General features: G+C 37.4%; 1 protein-coding gene and 1 pseudogene across 2 annotated transcripts in view; both read right to left on the bottom strand.

Annotated features, from left to right (window-relative positions):
- The window catches only part of AGPS (alkylglycerone phosphate synthase), a 107,684-nt gene that overhangs the window by 4,402 nt on the left and 81,186 nt on the right, over window positions 1–22,096 (bottom strand). The window contains 3 exon segments of the mRNA XM_084892366.1: window positions 12,008–12,065; window positions 14,458–14,557; window positions 19,895–19,984. Of these exon segments, the coding sequence (XP_084748492.1) occupies window positions 12,008–12,065; window positions 14,458–14,557; window positions 19,895–19,984 (248 nt within the window).
- On the bottom strand, window positions 8,356–11,964 carry LOC311626892 (dolichyl-diphosphooligosaccharide--protein glycosyltransferase subunit 1-like; annotated as a pseudogene). Its single transcript has 3 exons — window positions 11,884–11,964; window positions 10,124–10,266; window positions 8,356–10,012 (listed from the first exon to the last, which is right to left on the bottom strand). The product of its transcript is annotated as a dolichyl-diphosphooligosaccharide--protein glycosyltransferase subunit 1-like (transcript).

Here is a 22,096-nt window from a genome sequence, read left to right as displayed (position 1 = left end):
AGATTTTTTTTTAGGTACTAAGTAAATCAAACTTAATCTTCTACTTTATATACTGAATAATTTTCCCCTTCTTTGTTTTTGGTCTAATTTTTTTCTGAAAATAATGAAGTAATATAATGGCTAGCAGCATAAATCATCTTTTAAAAGGTACTCCATAAAAAAAACAACCTTCCTAAGTAGAAATTTTATAAGAAAGGATTTGAACTAAATCTATAAAAGAACTCTGAAATGTCTATTTGCTTTGGCATTAAAAAGCAATCTGCTGACTTATCTATGGTGAAATGAATAAATCTTTTAATTTACGGACAGGACTATTTGTGGCTAGCACTTTTCAAATATATTATTATAATAACTGAATTCAAATGGTCATTTTCCAAAAATGTTCATTACTGATCCAAAGTCATCAACAGTGATTTAATTGGCCAACGGAAATGGGAAGCCTTTCTTCATTAAAGTATTCAGCCTGTCATTCTAAAACGCACTCCCATTTATCAGGCTGCAGTGACACACAATAGCATCTGCCTTTTGGAAACCTTAATGCCATTTCAAGCTCCATTCAAAGCATCTTTTGTGCCTAGTGCTCCAGGAAACCATCAAATTGTCATTAAAGTAACAAATAACATGATATCCTCAGAAAGCAAAATATTTCTACTTAGCTTCTACAAATAAAAAAGCATTGCTGGTGTTAAGATGGGGTGAATGGAGGTACAGAAGGGGGGGGGGGGATCTTAAAATTCAAAAGAGAAAATTTTTGTTTAAAAGAGCTCTAACACTAGAAACCAAACAGTACAAATTCCTATTCATGTAATCTCTACTACCTAAAAGATGTTCTATCTCCCAAACGGACAACTTCAGCCTCAGTTTTCTCATCTGCAAAGGGATTAAAATCTATCGTCTTTTTCACCTCAAATGCCCTCTGATTTTAAGAACTTAAAAAAAGTTACAAATCAGTTATTTCCAGACTTGCTCCAAGGGGGAAAAAAACAACAACTACTCTGTGAGTGGCAGAAGTAGCATTATTATACGCTCCCCACGCTGAGGCAGCTCAGCAGAGAGGGGTGAGAGCAGGCACTGCCAGTCTCCACTGTTATCTGTAATATAGTTTCACTGAATGTGTCCTGTGGTTATGGATCTAATTGTCCTGAAAAGACTGCAAACAACTGCTCCAACAAGATGGAGCACATTAGAACCTCAGCAGGATGCCCAACAGCGAGCTTGTCTGCCTGGTTTTACACCTCTAGTAATAATGCAATTCCACAAGGAACTGAACCATCATTTGAGAAGCCACCCAACAGCCATTGCATATTTAATGAAGTCGCTCACCAAGCGCTGGAAAACAGAAGGTGCTTGGAGTGCATCATTAGTTCTGTCAGAAGGATAATTTACACATCTATCTTGTCAAATTTTCTATGGTTTATACTTTTACAATAATCAATCTAACATACATTTGATTAGTGGACTAGAAAGTTTATAAAAAGGCAGTACAGTCAGCATAGCTGTAGCCCCTCATAAACATATTTAATAAAAGAATTTAACCCCTTCATGGCAGAGGCCTGTGAGTGTCTTCTGTCAATGATAATAGAATTTGAACTGAGATCAGAAATCATGCCTTAGGCAATTAAAGGGACCAGGTATCTTTTTAGTTTTGCTTAACAATAAAGGCTACTGCAATGTAGGATTATGTGTCCAAAAAAATTTAAGTAAAAATGTTCAATGATTCTTTGTAGTAAGATAATTACTGGAAATAGTCTTTATAAAATTCTGGAGAATCTTCTCTGGTTGTCTCAGATTAATTAATAAATTAAAACAACAACAACAAAACACCAAAGGCCCTAATCCAAAAGAGGGATTATACTTCAAAGTACCAGAAGAATTTTATTTTATAGCTAACCAACAATAATAATTATGCCATTTCTATAATCTTTATTTGTACTGCAAGGCATTTAGAAATTAGCTGACTATACTGATCTGGACACATGAAGACACTTGCACATAACTCTATAGTAGCTGCTTAAACATTTGTAGAGCTCATTTTCAGACACAGAAATGATACTCTGTCCTTTATGTAGCATGTCATATTGGAAGAAGAGATAATCTATGACATGCACTGACCACCAGGGGGCAGATGCTCAATGCATGAGTGGAAGCCACAAGCATGGAAACAGAACAGACTGATGAATCTCAGAGGTAAGGGTTAGGGGGGAGAGCGGGAAGAGATTAACCAAAGATCTTACATGCATACTAGAGGCCCAGTGCACAGATTCGGCCTGGCCTGTGGGGTTGGGCTGAAACTGGAAGTCCAGCATCACCTAAGGGGTCCCAGATTGCGAGAGGGTGCAGGCCAGGCTGAGGGACCCCACCAGTGCATAAATCTGTGCACCGGGCCTCAAGTAGATTAATAAAAATAGCAAAAATAGGTCCCTCAGGACTGAAACATTCCTTGTATATATACTCATGAAAAGGCATGTGTACAGATGGAACTGGAGAACATTATGCTAAGCAAAATAAGCCAGTCAACGAAAGAAAAATACCACATGATCTTCCTCATATGTGGATAATAAAGAGCATTATAAACTGATGAACAAAAAGATAGATACAGAGGCAGTAAAGCATCAAACAGATTGTCAAATTACAGTGGGAAGGTTAGGGAGAGGTGGGGGAGATAAGAGATCAACCAAAGGATTTGTATGCATACATATAAGCATAACCAATGGACACAAAACACGGGGGGGGGGGGGGGGGGAGGAAAGAGGAAGGTGAGGGCATATATGAGAGTGGGGTGGGGGGCAATGGTAAGATATGTACACCTATAATACCTTAATAAAAAAATGGGGGGGGGGGAAACAAACAAAGAAAAGGCATGGGTACATTCAGATCATATGAAGCTTAATGCTCTTTCCAGACCGGTATTATCTGATGTAGGATATTCACAAGACTGACTCAATTACATTCCTTTAACTTCTGATTTTCTAGAAGTATAAACCTAGCCTGAGAGTCAACACTGGAGCTACAGAAAGCCAATTCCACCACCTCTGTAAACAAGATAGGGACCCTGTATTCCACAGCTCATAATGATTCTAAGTATATAGTTCTCAAACAACTTAAGCCAGGTACTTAAGAGTCTTATAAGCATTTTTAAAGATATAAAAAACATAGGCCAGCCCAATAGTAAACATTATAGAAAATAAATGGGGCAAATACTTTATCTGCTTAAATTGAAAGTGGAGTTCACTTTTTTACAATTTAATTTCTGATAATGTACATATAGACTATATAAAACAAGTATTTTTTTGTTCTTCCACAATATACAGTACATTTTAAAATACTTATTTTTTTGGAACAGAAAAGATGGAATTTTTGGGGATACTAAAATCAAAGGCTCAATAGTCTTTTTGAATGCTAACATTTCCAAGAAAAAATGCATTTTGTGGTAGGATCAACAGCATAAAAGAATGAACAAATATTGTGTGTAAGGTGGGAGTGGGTGGGTAGTGAAAGTGTTGTATGTTGCCAAGCCATCAAAAATTATCTAGAACTACTCTTTGTGTACTAAGGGCCTGAAGACTTAGCAGGAACTACCCTATAGTCCTATCTTAAAAGTGATGTTTCTTCAGAGGCACAAGTCTCAACCTGAAAAGAGGACTTAGTTGTCCATTTGTTAGTACAAGGCACATTTTGTGTGTTTGATTTTGGTGGAGGTACAAGCTAAATGTTAGCCAAATGAGAGATGCTAACACCCAGCCTTTTAAGGTGTATGAAATGGGATTATGACTATCCATAAGTATAATGTTTAAGGATACCTAAAAGTCATGTCTGACAAGCTGACAAATTCATGAATATTATGTTAACAAAGCAATTAATATCTGATAATATTTTTCTCCTATTAAATATTTAAAATGTCAGCCCTGGTTGGAGCGTTGATTGGAGCATTGTCCCGATGCACCAGGTATCTATAGCCTATTTCTTCTTATTGCTGAGTAGTATTCCATGGTATAGACATACCACTGGTTAGCCATTTACAGTAGTCTCCCCTCACCCTTGATACAAGACCCCCAATGGAAACATGAAACCATGGGTAGTACCAAATGTTATGCATACTATATTTTTCTCTATACCTACATCCTTTTGCATTTAAAGGAAACACTTTACGGCTTCCCTTTGGCATATCTGGATTGCCAGCATCACTACTCTTGCACTTTAGGGTCACTTTTAAGTAAAATAAGAGTTACTTGAACACAAGCATTGCGATACCATGATAATCTATCTGAAAACTGAGGTGGGTAAGTGACTAATGGGCAGATAGTGTATGTAGTGTGGATTCACATCCCGGCCAGGATGAAGCATTATGCTACTCAGAAGAGCCTACCATATAGAACTTATAAATTGTTTATTTCTGGAATTTTCTATCTAATATTTCAGACTGTCAATGACCTTGGGTAACTGAAACTGTGGAAAGTGAAGCTGTGAAAGAGGGGCACTACTGTACTAGATGAAGAGCATCTGGGCTGTTTGGGGCTATTATTAGTAAAGCTGCTCTGAATATTCATGTACAGGTTTTTGTTGTGAACCTAAGTTTTGTGGGGTTTTTTGTTTTTTTAAATATATATTTTATTGATTTTTATACAGAGAGGAAGGGAGAGATAGAGAGTTAGAAACATCGATGAGAGAGAGTCATTGATCAGCTGCCTCTTGCACACCCCCTACTGGGGATATGCCCACAATCAAGGTACATGCCCTTGACCGGAATCGAACCCGGGACCCTTCAGTCCCCAAGCCGACGCTCTATCCATTGCGCCAAACCGGTCCCGGCGTGAACCTAAGTTTTCACTTCTCTGATATAAATTCCCAAGAGTGAAACTGTTGGGTAGAATGGTAGTTGCATGGTTGATTTTATAAGAAACTGCCAAACTGTTTGCAGAATGGTTGTGCCACTTTACATTGCTATCAGCAATGCATGATTGATCTGGTTTCTCCACATCTTCCCAGCATTTGATATTGTCATTATTTTTTAATTTTAGCATTCAGATGGGTGTTTGAATTTTACTACTGAGTTCTGGGTGTTCTTTATATATTACTGATATAGGTATTGTGTTGGATATGTGTTTGCACATATTTTCTCCCACTCTGAAGCTTATTTTTTACATCTTAACAGAGTCCTTCAGAGAACAAACATTTTTAATTTTGATAAGATCTATTTTATCAAATTTTCCTTTAATGAATTGTACGTTTGGTTACCAGTTTACAAACTCTTTGCCTCATTCTAGATCCTAAAGATTTTCTCCTGTGGGTTTTTTTTTTTTTTAAGTTTTATTATTTTAAGTTTTACATTTAAGTCGATTATCTATTTTGAATTCATTTTGGTATAAGGTCAAGGTTCTTTTTGTTGTTGTTGCCTACAGATGTTCAATTGTTCCAGCCCCATTTGTTGAATAATCTATATGCTTTTGTACCTTTGCCAACACTACGACATAATTGTGTGGTTCTATTTCTAGGTTCTCTATTCTGTTTCATTGATCAATGTCTCTTTCCGCCAATACCACAGTCTTGATTACTGTACTAGTAGCTATGTCTTGAAGTCAGGTAGACTGATTCCTCTGACTTTTATTTTTTTTTCAAAATTGTTTTAGTGGTCTAGTTCCTTTGCCTTATTATGTAAATTTTAGAATAATCTTTCCTATATCTACTAAAAATACTGCTCAAATTTTTGTAGGAATTGCATTAGACAGGCAGATCAGTCTGGGGAGAATGGACATCTTTACTATGTCCAGGAACAGAGTCTCTCCATTTATTTACATCTTCTTTGATTTTTTTCATTAACACTCTATAATTTTCAGAATAAAAATCCAGTGTTTACTTGGTTAGAATTATGCCTAAGTACCCTGCTTCCCCAAAAATAAGACAGTGTCTTGTATTAATTTTTGCTCCCAAAGATGCGCTAGGTCTTATTTTCAGGGGATGTCTTATTTTTCCATGAAGAAGAATATGGTACACATTTATTGTTAAATGAAAATAAAGGAAATTTATTACCTGTATACGGTACGGTAGTACGGTAGTTGTCAACACAAACCAGACAAACTGAATCCTACAGTATCAAAAATTTACTCATTTATTCCATGACAATCATGTCATCATCTTCTGGAACATCATCATAACAATCCAATTCCTGAATTTCCTGATGAATTTCTTGTGACTCCATTTCTTTCAGAATCAGTGGATCAAATCACTCATGTTTAGCCAGGGCGGGAGGGGTTATTTTCAGGGAGATGCCTTATATTTCACTCAGAAGGAAACCTGTAAGTAGGTCTTATTTTCGGAGGATGTCTTATTTTTGGGGAAACACGGTATGCATATATTTTGTTAGATTTGTGACTATTTCATTTTCTTTGAAGCAACTGTAAATGGTATTGCAAATGGTATTTTAAATTTCAGTTTCTGTATGTTTGTTAATATGTAGAAACTAGTAGCCCTGCTCACAAATCCGTGCACCAGTGGCCCTCAGCAAGGCCTGGCCATTCTGCACCCACTGCCCAAAGGCTCACCACAGCCTAGAAGCCCATCCGCGGCCAGGCACAGAAGGCTCACACTGTCTGCTCTCAGCAGCCGCCCCTCCCAGGAATGGGGGACTCTGGTGGAGCCGAGTGGACTGAGCACCATCATCTTGTGGATATGGGCACCATCAGCTTTGTGACTGAGTGATGGTTAATTTGCTCCCAAAGATGCGCTAGGTCTTATTTTCAGGGGATGTCTTATTTTTATATAGGATGTCTTTCTATATAGGATGTCTTATTTTTAAAATAAGACATCCTATATAGATAGGATTGTATTCTGCAATCTTGTTGAGAATTTTTTGTAGATTCTTTGAGATTTTCTATGAAAACATACATATCATCTATAAATAGCAACAGTTTTATTTCTTTCTTTCCAATCTGTATGTCTTTTATTTCACAATACAGGTTTTTATCAAATGGCCTCAAAACAAATCTTTTGCTCATTCTTTTGAACAGTCTCTTTTTACTTTTAAAGTTTCTGATACTATTGGATTCTGTTACGATCACACAAAATAGCTAAGAGCAGATGCTCTATAATTATTCTCTGAACAATAGTAAATGATTTTGGTTAGGTAAAGACACCAATATTTAAACTAAGACTGATTAAATTCAATCAAGGCTTTTTACTTCCTGACAAGGCCTTAGGTATAATTTTAGCAAATGAACAACTTAAAAACTTAAGTCATAAATTGAAATTAAATATGTGGCTGACATAAACTCTGCTGTTTAAACTGACCAGTTCGTCAGTTACAAAAACAAGCACTATGAAGATTAAGTTAAGCAGGCTTTATATTTCCTATAGCCTCCAGTTCCAGACTACATCTGTTTTCTTTGATACACAAAACCAGAGTTAAAATAGCCCCATTTATCACAGCATGATTGTAGGCAGACAAACCAGCCTGTCTGTTTCCAGATAGTGAAAGCAACTGTTATTAATCACAATTACAGGCCAAACCTTCTAAGAGAAATTGCATCAATATTCTCACAACCCCCAGTCCTCCTGCTCTTGAACTCAAAAATGGTACTGAGGGTGTCATGACTCTGCCTGAAGGTCAGTAAAGAAAGATGCTACTATGCAGTTAACTTGAGTTTTAAGTTCAGGGTGCAAATTAAGGAAAATATTTTTTATACATGAGTAATCTCTCAAAATCTCTATTATTAAGATTAGCAGGACAATTAAACCCACTCTTTAAAATCTATATAAAAGGTGTCTGCTTTATGAATCTATACTGAATAGCACAGGATATTTGAAATTTACAAATTAGATGATTCACTTCAAGCAGAAAAACATTTATGAAAATAGATATTTTTTAATGCCAAGTTTTGGAGTCAGTAGTGTGAAGGAAATTATTTCTCTTTTAAACAGAACTTTCCGAAGAGCGAGACCAACTGCAGTTTATGGATGAAAATATGTTAAGACAATTGTTGAACCTTATTCCTTGAATTTGGAGCTTTTTCAAATAATCTGCAACTCTTTCTTCAATGGTTAGGTTGAGGGTTTAAGAATATAAACCATATACTAGACTTACTGGGGTGAACACTTTATAAGTTATATAAGTATATATTCACTATATTTTACACCTTAAACTAACATAATATTATATATTAAAAAATTCCCCACAGTCCTTGCTTTATTTCTTTTGACCACACATGCTTTAGAAAGTATGCACTCACTTGCAGAACACCCAAACATCAGGAATTAAAAGGGCAAAAAACATGGAGCTTACACACTTGAAAGAATACACAGTCTTTAGAACAAAATAAAACCAATCAAATACTGACAATTTCTTTGTTCAAAATACAGACATTTTATTTTAATGCAATTTTAAGGTTTTGGTATTTTCTTTTAAAACACATTAGGGACAGAAATGAGGCTTCTTGGGTTGCCTGAGGCAGAGCTTGATTTCTCTTCTTTGAAGGACTTTTGCAAAATACAGATGCCATTCACTGGCCTCAATGCTTACCACCATCACCACTCCTCTACCTCCCTCACACACACAACTGTAAACACAACATGTTGGCCCACCCTGGGTACAGCTGGCAGGGGCTACAGAGCATCCAGGATGTGGCTGATGTTAGTGACCAGCTCCTGTCACTTATCTGAGATGAGCTTCACTTTCTTGAGATTGCCAGCCACCAGCTACTTACCTTCATCACCGACTTTAGCACCACTCCTTAACCTGGGTATTCAATTTCTGCATTTCTTTTACTTGGATGCACAGGTCAGAGCACTGTCTTAGACCTGGACCGCAGCAGAGCAATCTCATTGGTCAAGGCCTTGTATTCCATCTCCAGACGCTTCTTGCCACTATTGAGGGACCATCAATGTAATGGTAGAGACCTATTCTCTTATTGACCATCGTTAAGACCTGCTCTGTGATGCAGGCCACATCCATCCTGGCTTCTGTGGTCGGGTCCCTTGTGATGTGGCTCATGACTGTGAAGAACAAGAGGTAGAAATGGCCACCACCAGCAGGGGCTCCTGCAGTATGAGCACCTTGTTGAATGTGTGGTGTACTAGGATGTCCCAGATGTTCTGTTTTACCAGATTTTCCTTATAGGCAACAATCACAGGGCTGCCAAATGTACCCAAGTAGGTGTAGCACAGCTCATTTCTTAAGGACTGTCAACTTGGATATTCTTGTCCCTTTGGGCATAACCTCCAGGGTCAGAAAATCTATTGCTTGCTCATAAAACAGCTGGTCCACAAACCTCATCTTCAATGTAATTCTCCAAATCATAGTTTGAGAGGTTGTAGTCATCAATGCAATGGGTCTTTCACCCACCAAAAAGAGGGAAGCAAGGAGTCATCCACAACAAGGAAGTGGCTAACGAAAACACTGCCAATCTCATCCTGGTAGTAACATTCTGGGCATCAGCCGGGAGGATGGTCTTAAAGGAACGAAGGGAGGATAAACACTCTCTGGCTGTCTCTGGTCATCATAGTGTGGAAAAGGCCCCTTAAGTACAGCCCCAGTGTGCTTCAAGTCCACACTTGCTTCCGCAGCAATATTATCCCAGTGAGAAACCTTAATGGCTTGCATCATGCTGATGATAGTAAGGAAAGGGCCGGTTTTCTCATAATGTACTTGAATGGCATCCTGACTATAGGCAGGGATATCTCTAAAAGGTCCATAATCCAGGTTTTCAAATTATGTGTAGTCCCCCAACTTGATGTAGCTCTTAAGATTTTGGGAGGCAAACTTCACATGCATTGTTGGTGTCTTTGTTGGATAGGGAGTGCAGAAATAATGGTTGGCCTCAAACACCACAAACTGCTTCTCTGATTAAGTGATCTGGGTTGAATATGGCTGAAGCACAGAGGTATAAACTGTTTCCACAATGACTGAAATCTTGGTCTCAGGATCAAATGTACTGGGAGCTTCACCATAAAGAATCTCCACTTTTACCCTTAACTTTGGTTTCTTGTACTTCCAAGGTTGTTCTCTTCCTCATCATTTCCCCTCACAAATAGTACAGCTCATCTGGGACATAGCTGATTTCTTAAGGACTGTCAACTTGGATATTCTTGTCCCTTTGGGCATAGATAGAGGTGCACCAGATGTGTTTTGAACTCTGGCTCCAAGGCCAGCAAAAAGGAGGAAGCGTGAGATGTGAATCCATCACTTGGGTGCAACAGGAACACCTTGGCAGTCACCTTGTCCAGGTGTCTGCTAAGGTCCATTGTGCATTTCATGTCCTTGCTGAACTCTGGAACCTAAGAAGTAGGAGCAGAAGCAGGCAATGGCAGGGACCTTTATAATTACGTGAAAAAATTTTTTATTCCAAGACCTTTTATTTCAAGCTGAGTAACACATAAATCTTTAATGGTCTTTACAGTTTTTCTTTTTCTTTTTTTTGAGGGGGAGGGGCGGCCTACAAATTTTTTAAAAAATTATTTTTATTTATTTTTATTTATTTTAGAGAGGAAGAGAGAGAGAGAGAGAGAGAGAGAGAGGGAGGGCGGGAGGGAGGGAGGGGGGGAGAGAGAGAGAGAGAGAGAGAGGGAGAGAGAGAGAGAGAGAGAAACATCAATGATGAGAATCATTGATCAGCTGCCTCCTGCACACCCCACACTAGGGATCAAACCTGCAACTTGCGCATGTGCCTTGACCAGGAATTGAACCATGAACTCCTGGTTCATAGGATGGCATTCGACCACGAGTCATGCTGGCCAGACTATTGATTTTACTTTTTTAAGAAGCTACTGTTTTTTAAACATCTACCATATGCAAGACACATTAAATGCTTTACATACATTATCACATTTAAGTCTTACAGTAATCTATGATGTAGGCACTAGTATTCCTGTTTTTCAGATGGGAACACTTCAGCTCAGAGAAGTTATTACCCTAAGGTCACACAGCTAGTTAAGTGCAGTGTCAGGAACAGTCAAATACAGATTTCATTTCAAAGCCTCTGTTCTTTCCCCTATGGTTACAAACCTCTCAAACTTTTAAGACTAAGTTTGAATGGAATCTTACATACATAATGTACCCATGGAAAAACACTAAAATGCTTGTATTATACAGTAGAGATAGCACATTATTTTACTTTACTTTTCTACTGAATTACTATTAACTCTCTTACCCAGAAATATTAGGGATTAATTGAGCCTTTCCATGATTAGACCCTAAATGCTATAGTTAAAAATTGAACAGGGAGAGAGGGATTTAGAGAATCCAGGGCAGGGGTATGAGCTAGGAGCTGAATTTTTACATTTAAATTTAGAATTTAAATTTTTAAATTTGGTGGTTATTTTTCCCTATGTTCCTCCCTAAAAATATTTTCACATTTAAAACCTAAATATATCTGTTTTTCTAAGTACCACATTATATTGAGGGGTATATCAGAACAAATTTCTATAAAGGGGGACAGGTAGATAACTTCAAAAATTATAATTTTAATGAACGAATAACCACTGTTTCACTCTTAAAAAACTGCCTCATATAACTTTCATAAGCTCATACGTAGGTAGATAGACCCTAATTTTTATTAGTGATGTGATTAATTCTCTTACAACTAACAAAACAGCATTAAAATTTTGAAAAAATAAAACATTTTTCACATCCTATCTTGATTAATTTACTGAATTCAGGATGGGCAGAAAAACAGCTCTTCAAAATATGGTATAAACTGATGTCCACTTACATTCTAATAGTAGCTGAGAAATACTTATGTTGTTTTTATTTCTTTTCCTTTAAAAACTTTTGCTGCAATGGTCAGATACCAGTGAGGCAAGCTAGGTGGTCTTAGGGAACATGAAGCTCTCTGAAGACTTGAAGGCTGTTTAGGTTCATAGCTAAGCAGGCTTGTCAATGGACTACTGCCATACCCAGACTACCTCAGTGACAGACACAATCTTCCAAGAAGTTTCAAGTGCTTTCCTATTATTTACACTACGACTCTGGGGCATTGTGCCAATGTCTTTTTACGTCAGGAATGTCAGAAAGGAATACCTCCGTGGTGGTGTGACAGACTCCCTCCGTTGGCGAGGATTTCTTCTCTGGCAGCTGCCTATATTTGGAAACAATACAACAAACAGATTTCACTTTGAAGTGAGAGGAAGATCCAACTCCCAAAGGAAGCACATATTTTCTGGGTCAAATGATAAATCAGAAGCCTAGTTATCCTTTCTTCATTTCTTAAAAACAATTAAAATATATAGCCTAGCTTTATAGTTTTTCCAGTAAATAGTCAAAATATCTGCAATAGTTACTTACAGATTCTAGAAAAGAAAAAAAAAGGCAAAACAATCGATTTTGCAGCACTAAGTTGTTAATAATGAAAAAAGCTTGTAAAGACAAAACCAGGCTCTACTCTGAAGATGACATCTCACTCTTCCAATAAATAAGAATAACTAACATTTCTTGACTGCTTATTGTATGTCCAGAAAAGCACTAAGTTATTTACTTACAATAACTCATTTATTTTTTACCGTAGTCATATGGAATAATTATAATTACTCATATTTCACAGATAAAGAAAATGAGGCTTAGATAGTTAAATTATTGACCTAATAGCATACATTGAGCATCAGACTCAAGATTACTTACAAAGTTATCAGGAATCAACCATTGGGACAAATTACTTGTCTTACCTAAGGCTATTTAAGTGAGAAAATAAAACAAAACCTTTTTTTATCCTCTTAACATTCTAGGCCCTGACTAGGCTTCTTATAAAGCACAATGGTGAGAAAGATAAAGGCTTAAACCACAATAAAGAATCACTGAAGTACAGGGTGAAAAAAGGATAACAGAAACTTAAATTGCATTCAATTCATGAGTATGAAATAGCAATGAAGTGAAATATCTACATGGCCTTGAACCTCTCAGAATTACTCAGGTTGTACAAACCATCAGGAAGGTAGGCCAGAGTAGAAAAAGGTCCATGTGGGACAGATAGACAATATCTCGCTGCAAAGTAATTTATAAGAACCCTCATCACTTAGCATTTTTCACATGAAACATAAATATGGTAGCCCCACTCTAAGAGATTATATCTTCTAACAAATTATTTTAAATAAAACAATAACTACTTGGAATTAGTAACACTAAAAGAATGGCAATTTGGACTGCGAAGGAAGGAATAATTTCACTCTTTAGTACTACAGGAAAGGAGCATTATGCAGCCAAATGGCAATACAAAAACATTGAAAGCTTAAAATGATGGAAAAGCACTTGAACTTTTGAGGGTGATGGGTATGTTCACTATTTTTATTGGGATGACGATTTCACTGTGTACACAGATATCAAAATTAATCAAACTGTATTTGATTTACTTTATTTCAATTTTACTTAAAAAATTTTTGGGTTGGGCGGGAGGCATAGGCAGGAACCAACCAAACCCTATCTGTGATTTGGGTCTAAAGTATCCACTGAAAATCACCTTGTACAGTGGTGCCTCGCATAACGAACGCCTCGCACAGCGAACTTTGGACAGGTTTTTCATGAAACCATCGGCCAAAAAGCAGAAAATGGATGAAGATGTGCAAGATTCGGTAGACTCTACTTAGTCTGTCTTAAAATTAAAAAAATGTGTGTTTTTTTTAAAAAAAAATTATGTTTTTAGATGTATCTAAATAAAAATATGTCATCTTAGCATATTTTTTTTATGTCATCTTAGCATATTTTATGCTACAGAACGAATTATTTTTTTTAACATGTATTGTTATGGGAAAACGCGTTTCACATAACGAACTTTTTGCATAACAAACTTGCTCCTGGAACGAATTAAGTTCGTTGTGTGAGGCACCACTGTAGTTTTATCTTTGGTAGGCACATAATAGAGTTAGAACGGTAGGACACCTGAGGTTAACCTCAATGTCTTCCCAGTTCCTTTATATTCTAGTCTGTTTCTTAAACTCTAGGCATACTTGTAACAAGAAATATTTATCATCAAACAGAAGGTTTTATAAAAATTAGAGGCTTAACGCTATTGTAGTAAAACTGCTAACGAATGAACGTCAATGGCCTACATACAGCTTTAGCAAACAAATAAAGTATAAAGCTAGAATAAGGATATTACAGCAACACAGACACTCTAACCAGAAGGTTAGCTTGCTGCTGATCTCAATAGCTACCATCTGCAGGTGAGTGGGCTGCCAAGTGATAACAAGGACTCCCCGAGTCCTTCGTTATTTAATTTCATCTGGTATTATGTACTATAAGTAACAACAAAAAATCACAAGCTACAGAATATTAATTTTAGAACATTGTAATATATGTATAGATTAATTTTAGACTCAGTATACAACTCAGTGCAACAAATATGCTTCTCATTTCTGTGGGATATCAACCAGGTAAGCCACAAGTGATTAAAGAGCCTAATTAAAATTAATAAATTGATGGCAAAAATTATCAAAATTAATAAAAGAATGTTAGAGCTATATTCATGTATGCAAAATTACCTCGGTTTGGTCAAAAACAGTCAGTGGATCACTTATTCCCCTGTAGTTAAAGGCAAAGTAGAAATAGATACATGCACCTGCATCGTAAGTCTGCGTCACCCTAAAAATCAAACAGAATCACAAGGCTGTAATTGAGTGAAATCAGATATAATCCTGGAAACTTAAAGGCAAGATCATCTGAATGATTTGCTGAAGCCATAATCTCATTTTCTACCCAGACTCTTACTCCATGGAGAAATTTAGATTGGCTGGACAAAGGATATACAGAAACTATTTGTACTATTTTTATATGGGTAAATATGGATTATTATCTCCCCAAAACTTAAAAATTTTAAAGCAATGTAAGTGTTTCTCCAATTAGCCTGAAATAAATAAAAACCACACCTCCTTAGAAGCGATTTAAAAAAACCCAGTATATTGTAGCTAAAAACAGCCCAAAACAAACTAGCTGGAACTTAGCGATCCACTATAAGTCTTCTAAACTTCCTTAAAATTAACAGAAATAAGTATGAGACCTTAAAACCATGCAATAAGAGAAATGTGCAAATACTAAAAATAATCAGACTACATAAAAAAATACATCTTCACTAGGTTCTTGTTAATTTGTAAGGATTTCAAAAACAAACTGAATCATACAAATTGTACACACACACACACACACACACACTCTGTATAATAAGAGCGTAATTTATAGGGGTGTCGAACTCAATCAGAGAAGGGGCCAAAATCTAAAATCCAGCCTAAATCGCGGGCCGAATGGTTTACTGAACAGTCATAAACTGACAATGTCATAAACTGACAGCGGAGTGCAGTGATGACAGCGCGGTGCGGGCCACATTGCAAGGCCTGGCGGGCTGAATTTGGCCCGCGGGCCTTGTGTTTGACACATGTGGCGTAATATGCTAAGTGTTTGACCATTTGGTCAATTGCTCAACCAGTTGTTATGACACACACTGACCACCAGGGGGCAGACGCTCTAACCAGTAGGTTAGCTTGCTGCTGGAGTCTGGCCGATCAGGACTGGGCAAGAGGACCGGACATGCATGGAGCCCTCCCATCATCCTCCTCTGGCTGGCTGGCCCCCATCAGGACTGGGTGAGACAGCCAATTGGCCGATCGCCGGCCAGACCGAGGTACCCCACCTGTGCATGAATTTGTGCATTGGGTCTCTAGCAAATACATATACATACACACGTATATCTCGGCTTTCAAAATGCAATTAGGTGAAGCAATTAAAAGGGAGCTAAGAGAATCATAGTCAAATCTCTGAATACAATTCAGAATTCCCACAAATAATTTAACAGAAGGAGGGAATACTCTTCTTACTACACAATTCAAATAGAATCTAATCTAAAATTTTAATGTCCTTTTAGGACAAATGTTAGGTGCCTCAGAACAGAATAAATGAACTGTTTAACAATAATACTGTCAATTTGCCAGCTGTGTTTCTCTTCTAGTGTTAATTCACTCTCATAAAAAAAGATCCCTTGAATATTTTCATTTTAAGTAACAGATTTACAAAGTTTTAAGAAAATCTAGAGAATCATTTTAACTACAATGGCATTATCATTTCAGATAATCAAATTTAAATAAACTTCAAGGATACTGGAATGAAACTAGTTTATAGCAAAGTAAAATATACATCATTTGAGAGAAAAATTAACATCAATAAGGAGAAAATGTAACTAAAAATTAACAGAGTATTGCCACCTTCCAAAAATACAGGATCAACATTACACAGTTGAGTTTTCAATGGATAAGAGGCTTCTGAAGTCACAAAAGGGCTGAATTGATCAATATGTCAAAGAAAAACAGAATAGAAATAATGGAACATCTTTTGGAAAACCTCAGTTTGGGTCCATCTCAGATAGTGACTCAGATCTAACACCTTTCAATAGATCAGTTCTATCACTTAAAGACATCTTAAACACTAACTGCTTCCAAAATCATTTTGAAAGTGATAGTGTGGCTGCCAGTCATTCTACTATTCTTTAATTTCTAAAAGTGTATGTGTTCTACACTTTTTGGAGTATTTTACCTGAGCTAGATTCCCCGGCTAGGAATTCCTTTCCATAAAACTTCTTCAGACAATTTAGGGCTGGAATTTCTTTCCCAGTAGACAAAGTACATTTTAACAGAGAGAAATAAAATGAACTCAATAAGTGCACCGTACAGCTAAACTATTTTCCGTGGGATCTTTAATTTTAGTATCTAGAATGATTTAAAATTATTTTTTCTTTTTAAATCTTTGTTGTTATTAAATTAATTCATGAATAGCTTTTAAAAAAAAAAAACTAGTTTAAAAAATATATCTCATACATTTACATTCAACACAGAATAATCTCCTGGTCCACTATTAAGCATTTCAAATCAAACTAAACTAAAATCAAATTCTTATTAAATGCTAGTTTAATCAAATATGAACTAGAAAAATTATTTAAAACTCCTATTTACCAAAACCATTCAAATAACTAGACTTGTCACATTCTAAACTTTGGTTTTATAAGGTAATTACAGAAGTTGAGCATTTAAGCTTTTCAGAAGATTACTTCTATAAAATCAGCTACTTAATGACATATGGCCAATTCAGTCTAGTATATCAATTCTATCTACCTACAATACATAATGAATATCCTTAGGTCTTGTGAGTACCTTCTGAAGAACCAAGACTTAGGTGTTGCTATAGATAGGCTAAGGCAGAATATTTTACTTCCCAATCACTTTCAATAAGCAGTGATTTATTACAATGGTATTTTCATAATGAAAAGGGAGAAGTCTCCAGAGATATTGAATAGGGAGGTGGAACAGAAAGAGAAAGGAGAGATAAAATCTGTTAAAACAAAACAAAAGAATAAAAATTCCTTATCTATATAATAATAAATTCTATAATTTTAACTGTTTCAAATTTTACTGGTAACAAATGACTTTTGGATTAGGCCTGGTCTATTTTTAGTATTATAATAACAGGCCTAAGAGACTAAACTGTAAAGAGAAGAATTAAGTACAGCAGGAGCTTATACAACATTTCATTCAATGTTGCTATGACGTTAACTAGAGGCCCAGTGCACAAAATTCCTGCACGGGTAGGGTCCCTAGGCATGGCTAGCTATCAGGACTGATCTGTGGAGTGACCAGCAGGGCAATCGGAGGGCACCCACTGGCACCCACTATGGCTGGCCTGCCACTGCCTGCTGGCCAGCCCAGCTGCCCGCCCCCACCCCTGATCACCTCCCTCTGCGGGGTGACCAGTGGGGCAACTGGGGGGCCCCTGCCTTGGCTGTCCCGGCACCACCCACTCACAGGCTCCAACTCCTGCTGCCAGTCAGGGCCTGCAAGCAGCTCCTGCATTGAGTATCTGCCCCCTGGTGGTCACAGTGACTGGTCGTTCCGCCATTCGGTCAATTTGCATATTAGGCTTTTATTATATAGGTGGGATGCCTGATAAGATATAGTAGGAACTTAACTCTTGTATCTACCAATTAGCCTAAGGTAAAATTAGTTTCATTATACATTGTTTTGCTTAGTCACAGAACCTGTTGACATTCGTGAGGATTTATTGATAATATAAATAACGACAAACTTATTTTTCTTAGACTTTAAGACAAAAGTTTTGTCTTTAAATATGACTCCAATTTTTTTTTTAAAGTATATTCTTACACCTTTATTTGGGAAGATTCTAACCAAGATTAGTCACTATGCCATCAGTAGTTTTGCTATAAGCCTTGTACATAACAAGGCCCTCTCTCTTCCCTTTCTTCAGATATACCAAATGCCCAGCCAATAAACTCTAAGTCTACATTTTTTTTTGTTTCACTTCTTTGACTCTACCCCAAATACACACGTTCTACATGTTAATACACAGAACTGACTGGGTGCTTCCTGAAATGCCCTTCAAAGCCTCTATTTCATCAGGAGCAGAAAAGACTATTTTAAAGAGATCCTGACTTACATGAACAGTTAATGTGAGAAAGGTGCTTTCTTCACATGCCTTGCTAGGATTTTACTTTCTTACCCAGCAGATGCACAACTTATCAAATTCTAAGACATCTGTTTCAATGAGAGCAATAGCAGAACCAAGAAACACAATATGGCAGTAGGGAAGTACAAGATGAAAGGATGTAAAGAGAAAAGAAAAAAAATCACAGAAGAGATAGGAGTTTAAAGAGTACAGAAGCATTTCTAGTCTTGCAAAGCAAATATATGCAAATTATCATGCTATGTCAAAATATTAAGACATTAACAACTGGATGCCTTCATGAGGACTTGTCTTTGGGAAGTTAAACAAAATATCCAAAATTTCCTTTATTCTCGTTCCAATAACATTTTATAGAATTCAAATGCTCAGTAAAATCCAAATATATTTAATCATCTGGTGTTTACATAGAAAACTACTATCAAAAGATTTAATACAAAATATCCCTTCTCAAGAAAACTCCCATGGGGGCTGATGCTATTTAACAAAGAGAACAAGATCTTCAGTTAAACATGACCCAATTTGGGGCATAAATATCCAATATGAAGACACTAGCCAAGTGTGCTTTAAATTTAAATTTAAAATTAAGCCGAAACCGGTTTGGCTCAGTGGATAGAGCGTTGGCCTGCAGACTGAAAGGTCCCAGGTTTGATTCCGGTCAAGGGCATGTACCTTGGTTGCGGGCACATCCCCAGTAGGGGGTGTGCAAGAGGCAGCTGATCGATGATTCTCTCTCATTAATGTTTCTAACTTTCTATCACTCTCTCTTCCTCTCTGTAAAAAATCAATAAAATAAGTTTAAAAAATTTTTTTAAATTAAATAACATTTAAAATTCAGTTCCAGTCACTTAACCTCATTTCAACAGCTCAAAAGCCACATGTGCCTTGTGGCAACCATTCTGGACAAGGCAGATACAAAACATTTCCATTATTGCAGAAAGATCTATTGGAAAGCAGAGATAATCTTCATTTGGATCTTTTGCTCCACTCATTCCTTAATTCCACATCCATTCATTTAATCAACAATAGATAAAATGTTTAAAGTGCTTTTTCTTTATTGAAGAAAGAACTATGTTGCCTGTGTATGTAACTTATAGTTCCTTCACACACACACACACACACACACACACACACACACACACACACAAAAAAAAAAAAAAAAATTTATAGTTTCAGTAAAGAAGGTCTTCTCTTTTTCCAGGTGCTCAGACATCTGGGTCTTCACCATCATGCTGTCCAGAAAGCTACAAGCTCACTCACCAAAGGGGTGTTTTACTTCTCAAGGGATCAGGACTGATGAAAAATATTAGTGGCACAATCCTAACAAGGTGGCAAGTGAAGTTTAGGAAAGCCTGCTAAATAGAATAGACTGAAGCTTCTCTTCAGCTAGCCAATTATTTCCCATTAATTAAAAAATAGTTTTTTTCAGAATATGAAGTACTATAAGAATAAAAAAAAACTCACCTGCATGTAGAAAGAGGAGCAAACTGAACACCCTTCTCTTTGCATTCCCTTATTATTCTTTCTTTCACATTTCTACAGAGATCTACAACTCTAGAAAACATAATTGAATACCATATTAAGTTTTCAAATAAGTTACCAAAAAAATCTAATAAATGCTGCTTTATCTGTCATCCTACATGTCAGAAATTCTCTTAACTAAAGCTTTCACACTTATTCCTTAAAAAATGAAAAAGAGCCTTTATCATTCAAACTGAGTCTTCCATTAATAACATTAAAGGGAGCAAACTCCTTTCTTTTTAGCCATAGGAGAGACAACAGTGTACTCCAGACTCCAGAAGACTGTTTCCTAAACTTAGGAAAACCCAATTTCAAAATAAATCTAATTGCAATATTTTAAAAGCTTTGAAGCTATAAACATGCTAATTAAAATTCAATTATAGATTATAGAAGTACCAATCATATCTATGTCTACAAAGTTTTTCTTAATTTAAAATAATTTAATAATTGTGATATTATACCCACATGTACAATAGCCTATTCTAAAGCACTGAGCTAACATCCAGTTCAACAAAACTGACTGGACATGTAACCCTGTGTAAAGCTAGGCTAGACTGTTTGATATTAAATCAATAAAAACAGGCGAGGGGAAAATGATAATATTTAACAATATTAATTTATGTTTTAATGTGAGTTATAACATATTGTTCTAACTGCATACTTTGTTTCATATGGAAAATAAAACTCTAAAAGTATATAAAAGCCACTTTATCCTCCAATAAATATCCCAGCTATGTACTGATATTGATTCTGTATTTTAAACTCTGGTCGCCTTAGAATCATGAAAATAGAAAAGATACCAAAGAAACTCCAAAGACTGACCTATCTTTAGTCTCAAGGCTGATTTGACTGTGTGAAAGCAAATGTGATAAAAATAACAACATTAGATTATGCTTTATAAAACATTAAAGTCATCTACATTTCCAATAAGAAAAGATATCCTATCTAATAAAAGATCAATATGCAAATTGACCATCACTCTAACACACAAGATGGCTGCACCCATGTGGACAAAAGATGGCCACCACAAGATGGAAGGCAGTTGTGGGCAGTTAGGGGTAACCAGGCCAGCAAGGGAGGGCAGTTGGGTCGGGGGGACCCAGGCCTATAGGGGAGGGCAGTTGTGGGTAATCAGGCAAGCAGGGAGGGCAGTTAGGGGTGACCGGGCCGGCAGAGGAGGGCAATTGGGGGGGCGGGGAGATCAGGACTGCAGGGGAGGGCATTTGGGGGAAGCCAAGCCTGCAGGGGAGAGAAGTTGGGGGGGGACAAGGCCTACAGAGGAGGGCAGTTGTGGGGGGGGACCAGAACTGCAGTGGAGGACAGTTGGGGGGGGACCCAGGCCTGCAGGGGAGGGCAGTTGTGGGCGATCATGCCAACAGGGAGAGCAGTTAGGGGTGACTGGGTTGGCAGAGGATGGCAGTTGGGAAAGACCAGGTCTGCAGGGGAGGGCAGTTGTGGGCGATCAGGCCAGCAGGGAGGCAGTTAGGGGTGACGGAGCCAACAGAGGAGGGCAGCTGAGAGAGACCAGGCCAGCAGCAGAGAGCAGTTAGGGGTGATCGGGCCAGCAGGGGAAGGCAGTGGAGGGGACCAGGCCTGCAGGGGAAGGCAGTTAGGGACAATCGGGCCAGCCGGAGAACAGTTAGACGTAGATCAGGCTGGCAGTGGAGTGATTAGGGGTGATCAGGCTGGCAGGCAGAAGCAGTTAGGGGCAATCAAATAGAGGCAGGCAAGAGGTTGGGAGCCAGCAGTCCTGGATTGTGAGAGGGATGCCCAACCGCCCGTTCAGGCCTTATCCCTCCAGGTGGTTGGACATCCCTCAAGGGGTCCCAGATTGGAGAGGGTGCAGGCTGGGCTGAGGGACACTCCCTGCCCCCGTGCACAAATTTCGTGCATCAGGCCTCTAGTATGAATATAAATATGAGAAGGATTTTAATATTTTATTAGCATGTCATATTTTATGTTTATAAGTTAGTACTTGAAAATTTTATAAATTCTAATTTTTCAAAACAGTGCTCGTAAGTTAAATTCTGCTTTATTCTATGGGAGCTGCAGGCAAACACAATTTATCAATATTATCTATGTTTCGTGTATGGTATGGTAAAAATGCATGTTTTTATTGTGTGGTTTTTAATCCTCACATGAGGC

Source organism: Pipistrellus hanaki, assembly GCF_964339955.1.
Source record: "Pipistrellus hanaki genome assembly, chromosome: 8".
NCBI classification, from domain to species: domain Eukaryota; kingdom Metazoa; phylum Chordata; class Mammalia; order Chiroptera; family Vespertilionidae; genus Pipistrellus; species Pipistrellus hanaki.
This window is presented reverse-complemented; position numbering and strand designations above follow the sequence as displayed.